At 45.4% G+C, this 19,734-nt stretch overlaps 1 protein-coding gene across 5 annotated transcripts in view; it reads left to right on the plus strand.

Moving 5' to 3' along the window:
- Positions 1–19,734, plus strand: part of LOC119651982 (gamma-aminobutyric acid type B receptor subunit 1) — a 768,875-nt gene that overhangs the window by 363,185 nt on the left and 385,956 nt on the right. For all 5 annotated transcript variants that reach the window (XM_038055893.1, XM_038055894.1, XM_038055896.1 and 2 more), the window contains exon 3: positions 15,265–15,399. In XM_038055893.1, coding sequence (XP_037911821.1) covers positions 15,265–15,399 — 135 coding nt within the window. The remainder of the gene's footprint in view (positions 1–15,264; positions 15,400–19,734) is intronic.

Raw genomic sequence — 19,734 nt, forward strand, 5'->3', positions numbered from 1 at the left:
GGATCCGACCAGATATGTTTCATCGGGCATCTCGAGTCGTAGAGGACTAACGTATAAGGCGTTCCAAAGGTCCGGATCTACGTTAGATCCCTGAGCCACCCCCGATGTGAACTTTATTCTTCGCTGTTTTTCGCAGAGCTCACAGCGCAGGGCACGAGTCATCCGATTGTTGCTGCCACTTTTCTAACGACTCACGCCTCGCCGCCTTTTGGTATTTTGCATCCTTTCTAGTTGGATTCATTCTCTTTTTTTTTTGTACGGGCAGCAAACCTCACTTGCCAGAATAACTATAGGGATCATTTCCGTAATAATATACGCTACCTCGCCTGAGATTGTTCTGAAGCTGCTGCACACTCTTAGCGGCTTTAAGCGGCAACTCATGCCTACTCTCCTCCGATTACTCTCACACGCTAGTACTTATTCTCCAACGGGTGCCGCGTATAATAATGTGCAGCGAACCACTCCGGCCATAAGTAATCATCCGCGCAAAGGCATAGTCCAGGTGTCAATTGAAATTGATTTTAGCGTCAATCATCATCTGCAGGTATTTGATAATTAGCTTTGAAGTGATGATGTGGTCACAGACACGAATATTAACCATATTCCTCTTCCTACGGTTGGTAATCAAGGCTACCTCCGTCTTTTGTTCCGTAAGGTCAAACTGAACCATCTCCTGCCACGCTTTCATGGTGTCAATGGTTTCGTTATCGTACTTTTCAACGTCCTCATCTTGTTTCGCAATGGTAACTATGGCTAGATCATCTGTGAAAAAGATTATCGTGGCCACCTTTCTTACGGAAGGCCAAGGACCACATTATTCATCACGTTCCATAGGGGGGAATCCGACGCTGAGCCCTGTTATACTGCTGCTTTGATGGTATATTGCTTGACTCTCTCAACCATATCATACCAAATTATCCTCTTCAAGGAGGTTGGTCAAATCCACTCACAGTTGGCTGAATTGAATGCATTTTTGACGTCCAACGTCACCACGACACAGCATTTATTAGACGATACCACGTCACGAGCCAACTGCAAAACAACGTCTACTCCTCTGAACGTTGAGTGGGCTTGTCGAAATCCAAAGTGTCGCTCCGATAGTTCATCCCTGTATTCAATGGTAGAGAGAAGTCTATTGTAGATGGCCCTTTCGAGCATCTTTCCTACCGTGTTGATAAGGCAAATTAGGGGCTTTGATGATGGAATCCTGGTTGCTTGTTGGACTTCGGGAGCAAAGCTAATTTTTGCTTCTTTCCACTAGCGGGGAAAACTCCTTCTACCATACGTGTTTCAAATACGCTAATAAATCAGTCGGGTCTGATTTTAACAGCGAGTTTAAGAGCTCTATTGGCAACATCATCCAAATCGGGAGCTTCACTATAATCGATTCCCTGGCAAATTTGCGCAAGTTTCTAGTCTGTTACCGCAGGTATGGTGTAGACGTCCAATTCTTGTTTTTGTTTTTTGCACTCCCTTTTATCCCGCCATCATGATATCGAGCAGAAGATGCGGGCAGGTCACTTTATTGTTCCTCCCTTCATCTTCTTCATAACCCTGTCCGCTGTTCCCCAGGGTTTTGTTCTGTCTCTGCGCAAAGTTCTCGGAAGCATTCTCGCTTGCTGGTCCATATACTTGCTTAAGCCTACCTCGGAAGTGCGCATATACCTACCGTTTCTCGTTGATGTCTGGTCTTCCTCTAGAACGTTAGCAGATCTTTCTAGCTTGAAAACATGTAACTAGCAACTCCGCCATTTCTTCATTCCACCAATAGTTTGACCGTCTTTTAGCAAGGATTCACGGCCTCGGCACAGTAGCGTCACGTGTTGTTATTATGCGTTTCATCATTTGCTCTACCTTTTCTGATGATACACCACCGCGATCGTGGTCTTGCAATAGCGTTTCTGTCAATACATCTTCTTCAAACTTTTTCACGGACCAGCCCTGGTTTCCAGCTCCGCCGGAATGCGCATGGACGCATAGCCCATATTCGATCTAGAGGAAAATTACCTGAAGGTCGCTATGAGTATAATGCTCATTGACAAACTATTCCATTCACCCTGCCAATGTGGAACTCAGATATGTCAGATCGACTATTGAACCCGAGCTTGTCCCACGAAAAGTGGACGCATTTCCCTTATTTGCAAGCGTCAAGTCTAACTTCGCGAAACCTCGAACAGGATACGACCCCCGGTGTTCGTGGTTCAACTAACCCAATCCACATCAAATCACCCGCTATGATCTTGGGGTTTCGACTTCTTGCATCCGAAACCAGCATACCAAGCATAGTCTCCAATTCTCCTCTAGTGTCGCTTTGTGGAGCATAACAACTATATATGTAGTTGACAGCTATTTTTGCCTTGACGAGGCCAACTTCTGGAAGCTCGATTACTTCTTGAATGGCTTGGTTTCCATAGGGTCCATACTGCCGCCTTGCCAGTGACATCTCTAGTTAGGCCCCACTCTTATTGTTCCGAGAAGGCTTGTTGATTATTGCAGCTTCGATTCCCTTCTCATAGATGGTGCCCGAGAGTACGTCTTGCGAGTGGTTGAGGTTGATTTGTATCAACTTAAATACTGGGCATTTTTTTTGTTTTTTTTTTGTTTTATGGATGGAGGTGGAAATCTTAGAAAGACGCTGCTGCGCCAGGTTGCAGCAGTGTGTGGGATTCGCACTCACTAAAACCACCCCCACTCTTCTGCCCCTCCCCGCGGAACCGCCGTGAAGTATTACTTCGCGGGGGAGGCTCTGGTTCGCACCAGCTCGTCCATGTCACGTCTCCGTCGCGCCGCCTTCCGAGCTCGATCCAACTCCACGAGTTTTGTCTGCATCACGGCTACTGCCTCATTTACCGCCATCCAGTTTTCCTCCGACTTCAGCATCTCTTCCACCAGGTTCGAGGGTTCGATGTCCGCCCCTAAGATGCTGTTCAACCTCCTTTTCTGCTGCAGAAATCTGGGACAATGGAACATAACGTGCTCCGGGTCCTCGCGTGTAGCACCGCATTCAGGACAGTTGGGAGACTCGTCCAACTCGAAGCGATGCAAGTACTTCCTATAGCCACCGTGTCCCGTAAGGAACTATGTCAGGTGGTAATTCAATTCTCCGTGCTTTCGGTTGACCCATTTCTCGATACACGGGATCAATGTATGGGTCCACCTGCCCTTGTCGGAGTTATCCTATCGTTGTTGCCACTTGCCACACAACTCTCTCCTGATGGCTTTTCGGAAATCCGCATTCACCTCGGCTGGATTTGCCTTCCGTTTTTCGTAGAGCCAGTGTGCCTCGCCCACTAGAAGATCTATAGGGATCATTCCAGCGATGACACACACTGCCTCCGTCGACGCCGTCCTAAATGCGCTGCACACCCTTAGCGCAATTGGCCGGTATGCCGAACTTATCTTCCTCCGGTTGACATCGTGGTTCAACGCTCCCGCCCAGACAGGGGCCGCGTATAGCAGGATCGACCTAACCACTCCCGCGATGAGTAACCTGCGACTATACTTCGGCCCTCCCACGTTAGGCATCATCTTTGCAAGGGATGAGCTGGCATTTGCTGCCTTCGCTCGCACATAATCCAAGTGTCCCTTGAAACTCAGCTTGGCATCGATCATCACCCCCAGGTATTTGACAACCGATTTTGAGACGACCTCACGATTACCAACCTGGATGGTAACCGTGTTGTTCTTCCTACGGTTGGTAATGAGGACCGCCTCCGTCTTTTCGTCCGCCAGGTCCAGCTTGGACAATCGTAACCATGGCTTCATTTGCATAAAGCTCCACGTCCTCGGGATGCTTTGCAATTGCAACTACCGCCAGGTTGTCCGCAAAACCAATCAGCGTTGCCTCCTTTGGCACGCGAAGGCCAAGCACTCCGTCGTACATTATGTTCCATAGCAGCGGTCCCAATACAGAACCTTGAGGCACAACTGCTGTCACAATGTACTCCTTCGGCCCGTCGTCCGTCTCGTACCAGAGAAGTCTGTCCGAAAAGTAACTCTCGATGAGCCGAGCCAAGTAGCTAGGAACACCCAGTTTGGCCAAAACGCCCTTAATACAGCCCCAGTTGGCTGAGTTAAAAGCATTTTTGACGTCCAGGGTCTCCAGAGCACAGCATTTGCCCATGGCCATTGCATTTCGAGTCAATTCCACGACCTTTGCTACTGCATCAACCGTAGAACGGGCTCGCCGAAACTCATATTGCCGCTCTGAAGGACCACCCGCAAGCTCGATGAACGGGAGCAGCCTGTCGTATATCACCCTCTCCAACATCTTCCCCATGGTGTCTAAGAGGCAAATAGGGCGATATGAAGAGGGCACGCCGGGTGGTTTTCGGGGCTTCGGTAGCAAGACCAGCTTCTGCCTCTTCCATTGGCCGGGAAACACTCCTTCCGCCATACACGTCTGGCCTTGACCGCCACCTTCAGAGCCTTGTTCCGTATTCCGTCCAATCCCGGAGCTTTACTGTCCTCAATACGTCTGCAGATTTCCCAAAGTTCCTCTTCGGTAACATCAGGGATCGAAAAGACGTCCTGCTGAGCTTCCAGTTGGGGTTCTCTTTCGTCCTGCTCCTGCTGCGGGAAAAGAGTTGTAATTATTTGCAACAAGAGTCGTGGGCATGTCACTTGAGGTGATTTTCGCCCGCGGATCTTCTTCATTACAACTTGGTAGGCTGTACCCCACGGATTCGTATTAGCCTCCATGCAGAGCTTCTGGTAGCATTCCCGCTTGCTTCTCCGAATGGGGCACTTGTCCTTGCTGAACCTAGCATTGCCCGAACATATGCCCTTCTCTTCCACATTTTCTGCATCCTTTTGACCTTTCGACCGGTGCATTTCGCCGCTGTATGGCCAAATACAAGACATGTAAAGCGCCGCTTAAGGGAGACCTGCTCCCTGAGTCGGCAATCAGGGTACTTTGATCTGAGATGATATCGCGTGGATGTATTGGTTAAAGGGCGGGTTTGCTAGAACATAGGCTATACATAAATTGAGTAAGGGTTGCTAGGCTATGCCAAGCAGTGGGATCCTCTATCCCAGGACAAAGGATTCATTTTAGAATTTCACAGCGCAGAATAGTGGAGGAGAAGTTCATATTTCTCGAGAAGCCATGAGGTAAGCTAAGGCAGACGATGGTACGTAGTCGAGCTTGAATTGCTGCCTCACATGTAGGGGTAGCAACTATAAATGAATCTAATTGAGGCTACCGTGTTAGCCATTGCAGATTTATATGCACAAAGGAGTGTACACTCCAGAATCTCTTAACACCAAATAAAGTAATTTACTTTTCCATAAAATGCCTTCTGCCATTGTACCACACCTTGTAAACTATTTTTTTAAAGGATGTGAATTTCAGCATTTCCAGAGACGCACAATGCTCACACCACTTATATGATAATATTATCAAATCATACACGAACCTCATTATCTCTTTCCCTTAAAGTTCTACCAATTGTTGCCTACGCAAACACACATTGCCTGTATTTACAGACATTACTACCTCAGGTCTAAAGTTTCAAGGTACCATAAAGTTGAAAAAGTTTTCAACGACCTTTAAAACTGTTGCCACCAACTTTGGTAACATTCTCCAGGCTTCACCTAAAGGCAGTCTTGTGGGATGAGAAAAGACAAAGCGCAACAACGAATATGAAACAAAATTTTCAAAGAGCGTCAAACACCACGTAGTGTTGTTCCTTAAATACTTATACTCGCTCTATGTCTCTCCCAATTCACCAACAAATTTTACTTATAACAATATCCTCGAGTTTGATACTCGGGAGGATGATAGTAAAATATTCAGCGAAAACTTTTCATATCCTTGGAGAATTGAAACCTGTGTCTACTTCGTTAACGCCTTGGTTGAGTTGTCTGTGCGGTAGACACTCTACGGCGGTGAAGTTGGTATTATCCTTGTAGCCAAGCTTAAATACATTTGCTTTTCTGAAGCCTGAGTGTGGTGTAATCAAGGATATCAGAAGATAGTGGAGAGGAGGCGAATGTATGCAGACTAGGTTTTCTAGAAATTATGAGGATGTCGCCTACTTTATCCTTCATTGCTTTGAGCTGGTAAGTGCTAAGCACAGGATACTAGAACATACTTTTCGATGGCACCTTCTGATGTCTGTATTTTACGTATGATGAACGGTATGGTGGCGAACTATGGGTGGGAGCATGTTACTCGAGACGTGTTGAGTTAATGGTTTCAGCACTTTTACCCAAAAAATGAACACCATCGACCCGCCATTGCTCCATGCTAGGCCTTTATCGCGCCGGGACATACTATCTTATTTAGATGTTCCTGTTGACATTAAGAAATGATATTTTAGCAACGTTGAGGATGACATTGACAAGGCTTTAAACGTTGTGGGTGATGGCAGTTTTCCAAGTAGAGATATTTAAAGTTGAATGTGTTCGGATGTCGCTTATCAGCAGGTCAATTTCAACAAGTCTTCCCGACGACATTATAGCGTTTATGTTCGTTATTCAAAATTCTTAAAGTGCTTCCTTGTCAAAGCTCTAATTGGCGTTTATGTCATTACTTCACCAAATGGAAGCATTCTTTAAGGTTCAAATGAATAGCGTGTTCGACTGGGACATTGAACAAGTATTAGTAACGAAATTAGAAAATGCTTTTCCAAGCCCTTTATGCTGGCTATTTAGTGTAATCCAAATCGATTGTTTTCTGCTTTAGCTCAACATTCAAACATTGGTCATTCCATCCCGTATTATTACTCAAATGGATTTCCAATTATTCTGGGGCAAATATTCTAAATAATCACTTATGAACTCCTACTGTAAGCTGCACCACAACTACTTGATTTTGCGAATAACAAGTGACAAATGCACGCAGTAACTATTCTCAACTAGGATTAGAATGCAATAACAACCGTCGAATTGGGTCGAGGTTTCACTTGGAAATATCATCAGTACCACTCCTGCAAGTATCATGGTATCCGGTGAATATTATTCATAAATGAAGCCTCCTAGATCTCTTGCCCCGAGCGCTGTATTTGTTCTGAGACGTCTTCAGCATCCTTGTTATTGTTGCATCCCACATGCGTGATAATGGAAGGCTTATCCTTATTGTACTTGTAGTGCTTCCAATGGAGCTTCTATGTTTACCTCTGCCCATCAGGGTTAATTACATACGAATTACAAACCGGAAGATCCTTGTCTGCACCTAGAATTTCATGTTCCCGAAGCAGAAGCAAAGTAATTAACTTCAATGGACACGACTCCTTTCCTGATTGCTGACTTTTACTGTAATATTGAAATAGTTGGATAGTTTCAAAATTAAAGTCGTTTAGATATAGTATATACTCTTCGTATATGAAAACAAAATCGGTTATGTATTTAGAAAGGTGGTCCTAACTCCAGTCAGAAAAGAAGTAAGAAAGACCCACTTTAGGATGAAGTATATATCTCAGCTTCCCTGAGGGTAAGTAACGTAAAATAAGAGTTCAGCCAAGCTTATTTCAATGCTTGGATTACCCCACTAAGCCATCAGCTCTCCAGCTCACTAGAATTTACGAATTGATTTACCCTTCTCTCCTATGACAAAAAGGACAGGGGCGGACATTTGAGCTAAAAAGTTTTGACTTTTGCTCAAGGAAATTAAGAAAATTCCCAATTCCCAGTGACTGAAAGGATTGCTGGTATCCATAAAATGTATGAATTTTCAGTAGAAATAAAAATTGAATATCGAAGCAAATACGTAGAATTAGTACGTATCTAAGATAAAATCTGCAGAAAGAAGAAACGAGACCTGCAGATTGAATAATTTAATTAATTATTTACATAATTGGAAACCCGCCTACGAATTTCTGAGAAGAATAATAGCTGGGTTCTAGCCTGGTGCCCATATTTTACAGAGACGCAACTGTACCCTGTGCTGTGTGAATTGGGGCTTAAGAATGCACCCAAAGTCTTCCTTTTATTTTGGGACGACTAAAAAGGACAGACATTTAGGGGCTCGCAACCTACAAATTTTGAAAATTTATTGTTAACAAAACATCAACAATGCCTCGGATATGGACTGATTCCACGGCTACGATCTCTGGTTATCGGAAAGTTTCTGGAATGTGCGTATGCTCCTACTTGAGGTGGGGAGAGGTAAAGCTTCTGAACACTCAGACCCTAGTGGTCCATTGTACTCAATTCCTGTATCGCAAGATTTGCGTTAGTAGATGTGATGCTATCCACCGCAGTTGGCGCACATCAGTACCAACTATCTAATGTCTGATGCGCCCACAGGTGGGACACTCACATAGAAAGTGTTCAGTGGACCCCGCTTCCTCATCACAGGATGGACAGGTATCATCTTGCAGAATTCCTATTGTGAACATATGTGCAGCTAGTGAATCTTGGTCTGTCAGAATGCCCACAATACTTCTGTAAGTCTTCCTGCTTTTCGACAGGACAAACTGTCGTATGTTTGTTTGGTTCTGTTAGGTATACAGGTATAGTGGTATACTAGTTAATCACTTCGCCCAGTTACTCAGTCGTATTTCAAATGTTTTTCAAAATGGAGGCTTATTGCCGTGTTATCCCTACCTCCTGCCCAAACAGGGGCCGTGTGTAGCCTCTGCGATGAGAACCCGGTTACTTTATTTTGGCCCACCCCTATGAGGCATTATCCTTGCTAGTGATAAACTAGCCTTGACTGCCTTTTTTCATACATCGTCCATGTGCCCTGTCAAAATCATCGATCAACGCTCCCAGGCATTTTGTTTTCGATTTTGGGAGGATCTTATGATCATCAACCCGGATGGTGACAGTACTGTTTTTCCTTCAATTGGTAATGAGGGTTGCCTCCATCTTTTCGTTCGTCAGATTTAGTTTAACCATTCGTAATCATGATTTGAACTAAATGCAATTCTGACAGCCAGCATCACCACATCGCCACATCGACGATCGGCCTCGCTGAAATCCATACTGTCATTCTGACAGACCATGTGAAGAAGCTAAACCAGATGATCTTTGGGGCCTCTTGAGTAAAAATAACTTCTGCCTCCTTCGCTGGGCGAACTATACTAGTTCCATCATGCATGATTTAATTGTTCTTGTAAGCTACTCTGACTTTTTTTTAGCAGCCAACTTGAGAGCCCAGTTTGGAATCCTGTCCAATCCCGGGGCCTTTTTATCTCCACGTCCGCCGATTTCCTGTAGTTTCTCCGCAGGAACTTCAAGGTTCGGAAAGAGGTCCTGTTGGACCTCATGCTGCAGAAAAAGGGTTGTAATTATTTTCAACAAAAGTCGCGAACACGTCATTTGTGGTGATTATTGCTCACTCAGTTTTGTCATTACAGTCTAGCGGGTAGCATCTCACGGGTTCTTATTCGCATCAAGGCATTGCCTATAGGAATCCTGTTTGATTCTTGGTCTAGCTTTCTTGAGGTCACTTGGAAATTCTGGAATTCTTCCTGCAGATACCGATATTCCGGCTTCCTTCTTGTATTTTGTGAAAGTCTTTTTGCTCGGAAGCAAGATTATCTCAACATCGGGATTTCGTGATTTCACTAGTAAGTTGGTTTTCTGTTCCGAATCGGATGCTTCCGATAAACACTGCCACAGTTGGCATCCATTTCTATCACTTTCGCATCCGGACCATGTCCTAAATCTAAAGCTGCCTCTTCTTCGTTAAGAAGTCAAGAAAGGTCGCTTTTTAGATCACACGAAGCACTGAGGTATCTCAGATTGACGATCGGGCCTAATCCTCTACCTCGGAATGTCGGCACATATCCAACGTTGGCTAGTATGAAGTAGCGGCGTAAAGCTCTTAATAAGGATTTTGGCCTTTAGTGTCTGTCACCCGGTTTCCCCACTCTAAGGCTTACGCGTTAAAATCACCGGCAATTATTTTAGGGCAATGATCTCTATCGTCCAATACCAAACCCTCCAATATTTCCTCATATTGTGCTTATGTGGCACTGTAAACATGTACGTTGCTGATTGTTGGCCCAACAAATCTGGGTCGGGGCTATGCCATTGTATCTTGTATGACTTACCTTTCGCATGTCCATATGGCCGTGTTAACAGACGTGCTTCCCCTTAAGTTCTGCTGTAGTAATTGGGATTCGATTCACACCGATAAGTCTACATTCGACTCTCGAATGGTTTGTGAAAGCAGGCCAAGGGCTGCCTGGCAGTGGTTAAGATCGGCTTGTATCGCCCTCATATACCCGTGGGGTTCAGCTCTTTTCTACATGCCGGACAGCTGCCGACAGTGTCCGAAGCCAAGGCATCTAAAGTATTGACGCCTTCTCCTTGAGTCGTGACTCATCCTAGTTTTACCCGCTATGCAATTTAACCGCTACTTTCATCGGCAAACTAATAATAGCAATCTGTGTACTACTAGATGTTTTCCTGATCCACTTTATGGCGCTTTTACCTATCGAAAGATATCTGCATATCTCCTTTCTTGGACTATTATTTCCGGACATATTTTCCTGTCCTTTTTCACTTTTTGTAGCTAACCCTTAGTACAGTTGCGCAAATGAAGGAAACGCTATTCCGGTTTCGTCCATTTTAATTCCACTTTTCGCAGCAAAACCAATTGCTTTGATGCGTGGGTTATTTATATTCGACAAATTCTGACTACCCAAGGCCATTATTGTTTATTGTAGAAGGATCTCTTCTCACTTCTCTTCTATCTCTCTTAGTGTTAGGTGCTATAGTAGCGAAGTTTGCGACTGTTAAGGCACTATGGTCGCTGGTTATCACCGGCCGAAACCTCGCTTACCGACTCTTTTCCCGAAACCTTGCACAATAAAAATTCCACCTTCATTTTAATGATTGGATAACCTTTTCATAGCCGATTCTTATCCACGGATGGCCTCTTAACCTACGCAGAAGTGGACCCATACTCACACATTGTCTGACGGTTGTACGTATGCGACCATAACGCATCGCCCGAGCGCTCCATTATCTTCAGAAAGAGACGCACTTCATGAGAGATTTAGAAACTCCAAACAAGAGGAGGGAACAGGGTTTCTCCCATTGTACTGCTCATTAGCGTTGGTACTCGGTAGGCTGCTTTGAGTTATGTTCATATATATACGCGGTGTGCAGCAAATACTTTGGAGCCGATCCAAATGGCTTACTGTTCAAAGGAAAGGAGGGTCTGGACCATCGGCACATTACAGATAGCCGCAGGTGCCCGGAACACAAGAGAGCCCTTTTCACAAATGGCAGATGAGGTTGATACAAATCAATCTCAATTACTGCCAGGCGGCGCAGGACATACCCTCGTAAACCATTCGCGAGAGATACATTAATTAGTCAGCCATATCGAAATCATTTGGGTCAAAGACCAAACGGGGCAAGCAGCACTATGGACTTGTGGAGAAAAAACCTTCCAGGAAATAATCGTGCATCCGAAGGATGGTTTCTTCAAAGCGAAGTTGAAGGACAACGAATGTGAGAGGACGTGTTCTGCTCGAAGCATTTGTGAAGCTAGATGTGGCACACGCGAATGCGGGGACCCCACTTTTGCCAGTAAAGGTGCTTAGCACCTCAGGGGGGAATTTACTCACAGTGAGCATCAGGCAATCTGCTTGGATATCAAGGGTGAGTCTAGTTGGAAAAAGAGCTCTGAAATGGTTTGCTCGGCTGGACGGTGAAAGCTTTTAAGGAGGGCACGTTTTCCTCGGCACTTAAGTCTAACGGTACGGCGGATGGTACGGCCAAAGAAAAAGTAATCCAAATCACTTAATGGGCGGCTGCTCCACAGTAGGCAACCCAACTACTGGTGGAACAACAAAATCGCAAGTTTGCGAACCAGATGCATGTGGCCAAGAAGACTTTACCAAAGACTGAGAGGGATAGCCCGGTATCCTCGGTTGGGGGAGACAAAGGCAACTGCGTGACCACAAAAGAGAAGTCATTCAGAGAAGAAAGAAGAACTGCTTCATAGAGCTGGGTGACTATGCCCATATAAATCCTTGGGGTGGGGCCTACAGGATGGTAATGAAAAGGCTGCGAAAATTACCCCAGGTCATCTGTTTGCCTCCTGAAAGAGATTGTTACCACTCTGTTTCCTCACCAGCGGGAGCGAAACGATTGTTCAGCTCAACAAGTGTATAAAACCTCCAGTAACTGGTGAGAAGCTGACAACAGCTGTGAATGAAGACTAAACCGAATCTGTTCGCTAACACCTTCGTGGTATGCCTGATAGAAGGATTATTCCCTACTCAGTGGAGATCCAGCATCATATTGCCCCTCATATAATGGAGAAGATGATGTAGATAGTCATCTATAACAGACTCCCACCCATCGTTGAAAGCAACAATGGCTTGTCTTAGCGCCATGGTTTCCGGTGTGCCCACTCTGCGGTGAACGCAATAAGCATGGTTGCGAATTTTGCAAAACACGCGCTGGTTTCTGGCGGCTACTGTGCCTCGGGAAGCTGGAATGGAATTAAAAGAGAAAGGCGCAAATGATGTGGAGTTCCATCTACCGGAAATATTGAGTGCGGTAAATTCTTGGCTAGAAATAGCCGGAAGCTGTCTTAGTAACTAACCGTCTATGAGTCTCTGCGTAATCACGGTCTTACTTCTGTGGCGATTCACCCTTTCGTCTAGTCTTTAAAGCTCGCTATATGCATATTGAACTCAGAATGGATTTCCAAAATATTATCGGTATCCTGTTGGAAACCGATAATAATTGAGTGGAAACCTTGAGATAATCCTCAGTGAAACTCAGACGCAGAAGAGGTAAGGGGAATGGTTTGAATCCGCTTGGAAGGATATCAGGAATTCGTTGCGGCTCACAATATCCTTTTCTAGGAACATGCTTCCCAAGTTTTAGTGCACTTTTGGGAGGGCAAGAAATTATTGATTATTGAAGCCTACGCAAAAGCCAAAACTTTCACATCACGAGTATACGAGGGTATCGTCACCGAAGGAAGCACTACCGACGTTGGTGATGAGCCCACTGGAAAACCAGGCATCTTTACGTCCAGTCATGTGAGGAGAGACCGAGCGTGATATTCTATATAAGCTTCGAGTGCGCAAATATGGGAGGGTTCTGAGGTTGACCGTCGGTTCCAGGGGAATTCAAATTACCGGGTCGGACGCGTTTCGGCCCACGGGGGTCAAATGAATACCAGAGACCACGTGATGATCTATGTGATGGGAGAGCCATCCTGGAATCAGTGACATCGTCCTAGGTTCAGCCCACCGGCGCCTCAGATACATTTCCGACGAGTCCGAAATCGGGAAGGTAGAGAGGTTGATGATGTTAGAGAGTAAATCTAAAGGCAGTGCGAGGCGGGTAGTAAAACATTTAAGAGTGTATGGCGAAAACTATGAGAAGACCTGGGAGCTTATGAATCGTCCCTACAGCATTCGCTAAGCGCTAATCGAGAAAGAACTCTAGACTCTCATTCAGCTTCCTTTAGTTTTCTAAAAGAGTTGCGTTCGGGGAAGCCTTGGCTACAATGAGGTCGGTAACCCAGAAACTTAGTGTCCGGATAGGTGAGGGGTTAGGGCACAATGCTGTCGTACGGAAGGTCGCGGTTCAAATCTCGCTGGTGGCAGTGGGATTTGTATCGTGATTTGACGTCGGATACCAGTCGACTTAGCTGTGAATGAGTACCTGAGTCAAATCAGGGTAATAATCTCGGGCAAGCGCAATGCTGACCACATTGCCTCCTACAGTCTGTTGTAGTGTGCCGTTACAGTCTTGAATGAAGTGCTCTAACACATTTCAAGGCCGCCCTAATCCAATATGGATTGTTGCGCCAACGATTATTATTATTATTAACCCAGAAACTGATGAAAGCCGGGTTTAACTGCAGGGAAGGGGTCTTTTTTATTCTCTTTCTCCTTACCAGGAAAATGAAAGTCTCAACCCGTAGGGAGTTTGACTCTTTCATAAAGAATCCTTAAATGCCCGTGATTTTCGACGATTTGGATCAGCTCTTGGAGAACCAAATCATTATTATGTCTCCTGACTAGGATGGAGTGGATCTCCAAAAACCTTACCTTCTGACAGCGTCGCTGTCATGCTTCATATGTATGGAGAATCATCGTGTTCTTCGGTGTCCGAAGTTGGTGGACAGTTCAAACGAAATTTGTATGTTTGGCCGATTGTGTCTCTCGTAAATACCGGAGGGAGGAGCATGGCCTTAAGCTGAAACTCCTAAAATACGGAGTTCGTCAGGGGAAACACGAAACAGTGCTTCATCCTGACAAGAGTCAGCGGGAGAAAGTTTTCGTGCAAGGAAACACTTCACACCACGCCGAAAATTCATTAGCTTTGGTTTGCTCCACCACCGTGCTGATAAAGGTTAGGGCAAAGCATGATCATGTTGTTGCCCTCACCTGCTTGGTGGATCAAGGTAGCCAGAGCTCTTATATAGCCGAGGATCTAGTTCAGAAATTACGGCTCCACACGAAGAGCAAAAATGTGGAAATCTCGAGGGTGGGAGAAGATTTTGCTGGAAAAGTATCTTCAATTGTTGATCTGACACGGGAGTGCGGTGCAGAACTTGAAACTAAGGCCTTTGTGATAAAACATGTGAGAAAGGGGGAACTTCCCGGTTGGCTCAAATTGTACCAGTCGACTGTCAGACTGCAATACCTAACATTCATCTCATGTTCCAGTGTCATTAGGCTCCAATATCATACCACAACTGTCCCTGGAAGGAGTTGCGGTGAGGGAGGGTTCGTGCAGAATTTGGAAAAAAGTTATTGACCTTCTGGGACAGCTAGGAAGGTGAAATTTAGCTGAATGAAAAAGGATGTCAGAAATTGTGTCAGGCCAAGCACTATCGAGAAAAGGATGGGGGCTATGTCTTGTCCACTCCTTGGCGTCTGAAAAAAAAGTCGGAATAGGGAAAACGAAAGGAAACACTTTATAGAAAGCATGTGTAGTTCGGCATAAATGTCTGTTGCGTATTGTGGTGGTCTCGGCTCTCAATCTTTTATAGATTGTTACCTCAGTAGTTCTTCTCTAGAGCACGCTTGATTTCGTTCGGGAAAATGGTGATTCTATGAACTGTTCTTTTGAAGACTACTCAGCTGTTTCCCTCACTTCCTTTTTGGGAAATAAAAGGGAATATAAAAGAGAGATTGCGGTACTTAGCCCAGGCCTTTCCACGGGACTGTGTGGGAGACTACCTACCTTTTTTTTGGCTGAAATGAGTTCTGAAAAGAAATTTTGAACTGTTAGCGTTTATTAAAATTCTTATTCTATAATTGTATAGCATAAAAAACCGGATTTGTAACCATTCAGATTTTAAGCAACGTTTCTCATTCATTTCAGTGTGAGCCGGGGCTCGGCGCGAGTGTGATGTATAATCTCCTGTACAATCGTCCCCAAAAGCTTATGCTTCTAGCGGGATGTAGTACGGTTTGTACAACAGTTGCCGAAGCGGCAAAAATGTGGAACCTGATTGTGGTAAGTAGCAAGCATTTCTGAATTATCAATAAATGTATTACAAAGTAAAATATTACAAAAAGTTGCATGTTCAAAAGCTTGTCGGTAATTAAATTCGAGTATCAACCACACAATGCAGTGCCCGTAAAGTGGAAAATGCACTCCATTCTCTACAAATTGAATCCACGTTCGTAAGGAATTTTCAAGTTTTCTCCCAACGAAACCCAAAACAATAGAGTACAATTCCTTACATTGCTGTACTCTACATCACAGCAGTTACCAACATATTTCCCTAAAGTCTAAGCCAGATGTAGATACATGTATATTTGACGAGGAACTGCATGAAGTCCCTTTTTCCGTATGCAATTTTACAAAATCCCTTCTCAATTTCTCGTCCCAGAAAATTAAGACATTTTAGGCAAAACGAAAGAAAAAACAAAACAAGAATTTAAAAGAGATCCTGGCCCGTAAAACGTTTCCTAGACTAGGCCAGCATATTTAGTCGAAGTGACTCCCTGGTGAAACCCGTTCGTCCTTAGAATATCTGCAGGCTAATGGAGAGTAGGTGGTGCCCGTGCAATGCAGACCGTGTGCGCTGTAATTGCTGACCAATTGTTCACATGGGTTACTAACAGCCAACTCACATCAGCATGTCCTGGCACAGTTTAGCTGTGCATGTGTAATCCACCGGAGTGTCTGCAACAAACACCACAATTTCAGTTGGACGAACGGAAAACAAGTTTGGTTCTTTTGTGGAGCCTTAACTTGCAGCCAGCAGAAGAGTACCTCGTATTCCCCGTCGCTATCCTTCTGTCCGTAAACTTAAAACTTTCTGTTCCATGTGAATGTGCTAATGTGCATCAAATATACAAAGGTTACTCAGTAAGGGATGACAACATTGAAAGCGGATGCAGAGATGCATACGAATGCTTGTAGGTGGACAAAGCATTTCTGAAAACCCTTACAAACAGCATTTTGGTGTTTGCACATGTAAGAAATATAGAGAATGAACAATGGAAATTTAAATAAAGCCTTGCAGAAAGTTTCAGAGTTTTCTATCAACATGAACACAATATAATACTGGAGGACCGGTGAGTGCAGAAAGCGCGATAGAAACAAACGAAGCTTTGTTCGGCTACGTGGGGAACACACAAAGTGGTAGGTGTTTGCATTATCAATTTGCACTTTCTGAGGGAATTCGTAGAATCCTTTTTGCATGTAAACCATTGTAATGGAAATAGAGGACCAAATAGACGGTTTCAGCAAAAAACCTTTCAGACAGCTTATTTAAGGAATGCCAGATGTTTGTATGAAGAGAGTTTTGGACACAGGAGCAGAAAGGCATTGAGGGCGTAGCACTTGAACAAGTGTAGTAGTCTTATAACAAAAATCCAATGGCTGGAGAATATTTGAAAACTATGGGAACATCAGGACCTTTGCAGTTAACTTAGAGTGGCAGGTGACATTATTTAAGCAGAAGCGACGCCCATTCTACATACTTTCGAAGCATTACAGTCCAGCTGATGAATTCATTATGCGATGTTCTGGAAAGATTACATGCACTAAGAATGACATAAGCGTATTAAAAGTGGAAACCAGATTATAAATAGGACAATAATTAGTGGATCTTGGAACACATATGCTTCCCTATACAAAGTGGAAGCATGGTCGCAGTAAGTCGGGATAATAAGGATTAACTTAATCATCAGATATTAATATCTATGAGCGATAACATGACTGTCCGGTTGTGGATAAAATCCGGCTCAATAGGTTACGGTGGGCGGGTCACTTCATCCGTATGGATGAGGATGATCCCACCCGGAAAGTCTATAAGGGCAAAATCTATGGTAGAAAAAGAAAAAGAAGACGAGGCAGACCCTGCCTAAGATGAAGCGATGGCGTGGGCCAGGACGCCAGACAGCTTTTAGGGATATCGAATTGGTGGACCTCGGCGCAAAACCGGGATGTCTGGAGTTCCTTATTAAGGCAGGCCTAGACCGGATACCGGTTGTTGCGCCGTTGATGACGATGATGATGATCATCAGATATTACCCTGGAGCACCACCTACCTGCCCTGTGGAACCATAATTGGATTTCACACCTGGCAATGGAGGTATTTCACTTCAGTTAGGTCTGCTTTCCTCTGTGTGCGAAACCTCGATTTCTGTTTCGTATACTTGGATGATGTTTTGGTCGCTTCTTCCTCAGAGTCTGAGTACTTAACCCATTTCGAGTGCATTTTTCAACGCCTCCTTGAGGCCGGTTTAGTCCTAAACGTTGAGAAATGCAAGTTCCTTCAAAAACAGGTGAGATTCCTCGGTCACTCCATTTCCCCTGAAGGAATACAGCCCGACCCAGACAAGGTGCAAGTGATAACAAGCTTCCCGCGTCCAAAGACAGTGAAGGAGTTGAGGAGGTTCTTGGGCATGCTAAACTTCTACCGTTGTTTCCTGCCCAAGGCCGCCCAACACCAGTCCGTTTTGAACGCGTACTTATCTGGCCCCAAAACTAAGGACACACGAGAGATCGTGTGGTCTGAAGAAGCTATTCGCGCGTTTGACAAATCCCGTCAACAACTGGCCGACACTACACTCTTGGCACTGCCTCTGCAAGATGCACCCCTAGCCGTTTTTGTTGATGCTTCTGACATCGCAGTAAGTGCTGCTCTTCACCAAAAGGTGGATCAAGTCTGGCAGCCATTGAGCTTCTTCTCCAAGCAGTTGAACCCTACTCAAGGGAACTACAGTACCTACGATCGCGATCTGCTCGCCGCGTACTTGAGCATCAAATACTTCCGTTTCTCCCTAGAAGGCCGGCCGTTCACAGTGTTCACGGACCATAACCCTCTCATGTATGCTTTGAATCAAAAGCCCGACAAAGCGTCCCCTCGTCAGCTTCGACACCTAAGTTTTATAAGCCAGTTTACGTCAGACATCCAGCACGTGTCTGGCAAGGACAGCATAGTTGCTGACGCTTTGTCTCGTGTCTCCGAGGTTAACATCCCCGCCCCACTCGACTTCTTGGCTATTGCCAAGGCGCAGGAGGATGACGAACTACTTCACCTAGGCTAGTCACCGAGAAATACTTCTGGCCCTCCATGAACAAGGATTTCAATTCCTGGGCCAGAGAGTGCATCGCATGCCAGAAGTGTAAAGTCTGCAGGCATGTAAGGAAATAAGTGGGCTCATTCCCCCGCACTACCAAGCGGTTCCACACAATACACCACGACATAGTAGGGCCTTTGCGAGACTCGCACGGTTACAAGTATTGCCTCACAATCATCGACAGGTTTACGCGGTGGCCTGAGGCAATACTTCTGAAAGACATTATGGCGCAATCTGGTGTCGAAGCCCTCTGTCGGGAGTGGGTACTCGCCTTGGCGTCCCTGTAGTGGTCATCACTGACCAGGGAATGCAATTTGAGTCCACCCTTTTCTGGGAGTTAGGCAAACTCCTTGGTTTTAAACGCCAGCGGACTACTGCATACCACCCGCAATCCAATGGGATACTAGAACGTTAGCACCGGACGCTGAAAGCCGCCATTATGGCACGCGACGATCCGTCCTGGACTCAAGTTTTGCCTCTCGTCCTACGTGCAATCCGCCGAGAGGAATTTGTTGCCAGCCCCGCGGAGCTGGTATACGGGGAGAACCCAAGAATCCCAAGCGATCCGGTCTTCGACAACAGATCGGGTCTCATAGAGTCGTGGTTGGTCCGTCTGCTGAGAGACAATCTCCGACGCATGAAAGCCACACCACCCACCCGACACTCGTCCGCACCTGCCTGGGCCCCTAAGGAACTGGACACGTGCACGCACGTCCTGGTCAGGACGGATGCCGTCCTGTCATATGAAGGCCCGTACCGCGTTCTCGAGCGGGGAGAACATTTCTTCCAGCTCGAGATCGAGGAACGCAAAAAGGCGGCCCCTCTGTCCTGGCTGAAACCCGTGTGCGCCCCGAGGCAACGTCGCGTTCGATTTGCGGATTGACGGTGAACGCAATTCCGAATTCGGTCGCTGAAACCCCCTAGGTTTCATCTGGGGGCGGAGTGATGTGGCGCGGCAGAATTCGCGGCATTCGAAATTTATTTCGAGGGAGTGGAGAGCTAATGGTGAGAATGTGCCGTTGGTTGGGGCAGAAGGACTGCATAGAGACGAACCGGTCTTCTGCCTCCAACTGTGATCGCAAACAGTACAAAATACGCTCGACGTCTCCTTATACAAAAATTTAAAGTTGAAATAAAATTAATAGTATTTGAATTGAAATAGAATTAATAGGTAAACACCTAAAGCGTTTTTAGCGACACCTGACATTTTCCGCTTTTCGCAGTTTACCGCAGATCGATCCGCTCAGATCGC

This window comes from Hermetia illucens, chromosome 3 (genome assembly GCF_905115235.1).
Source record: "Hermetia illucens chromosome 3, iHerIll2.2.curated.20191125, whole genome shotgun sequence".
Taxonomy (NCBI): Eukaryota; Metazoa; Arthropoda; class Insecta; order Diptera; family Stratiomyidae; genus Hermetia; species Hermetia illucens.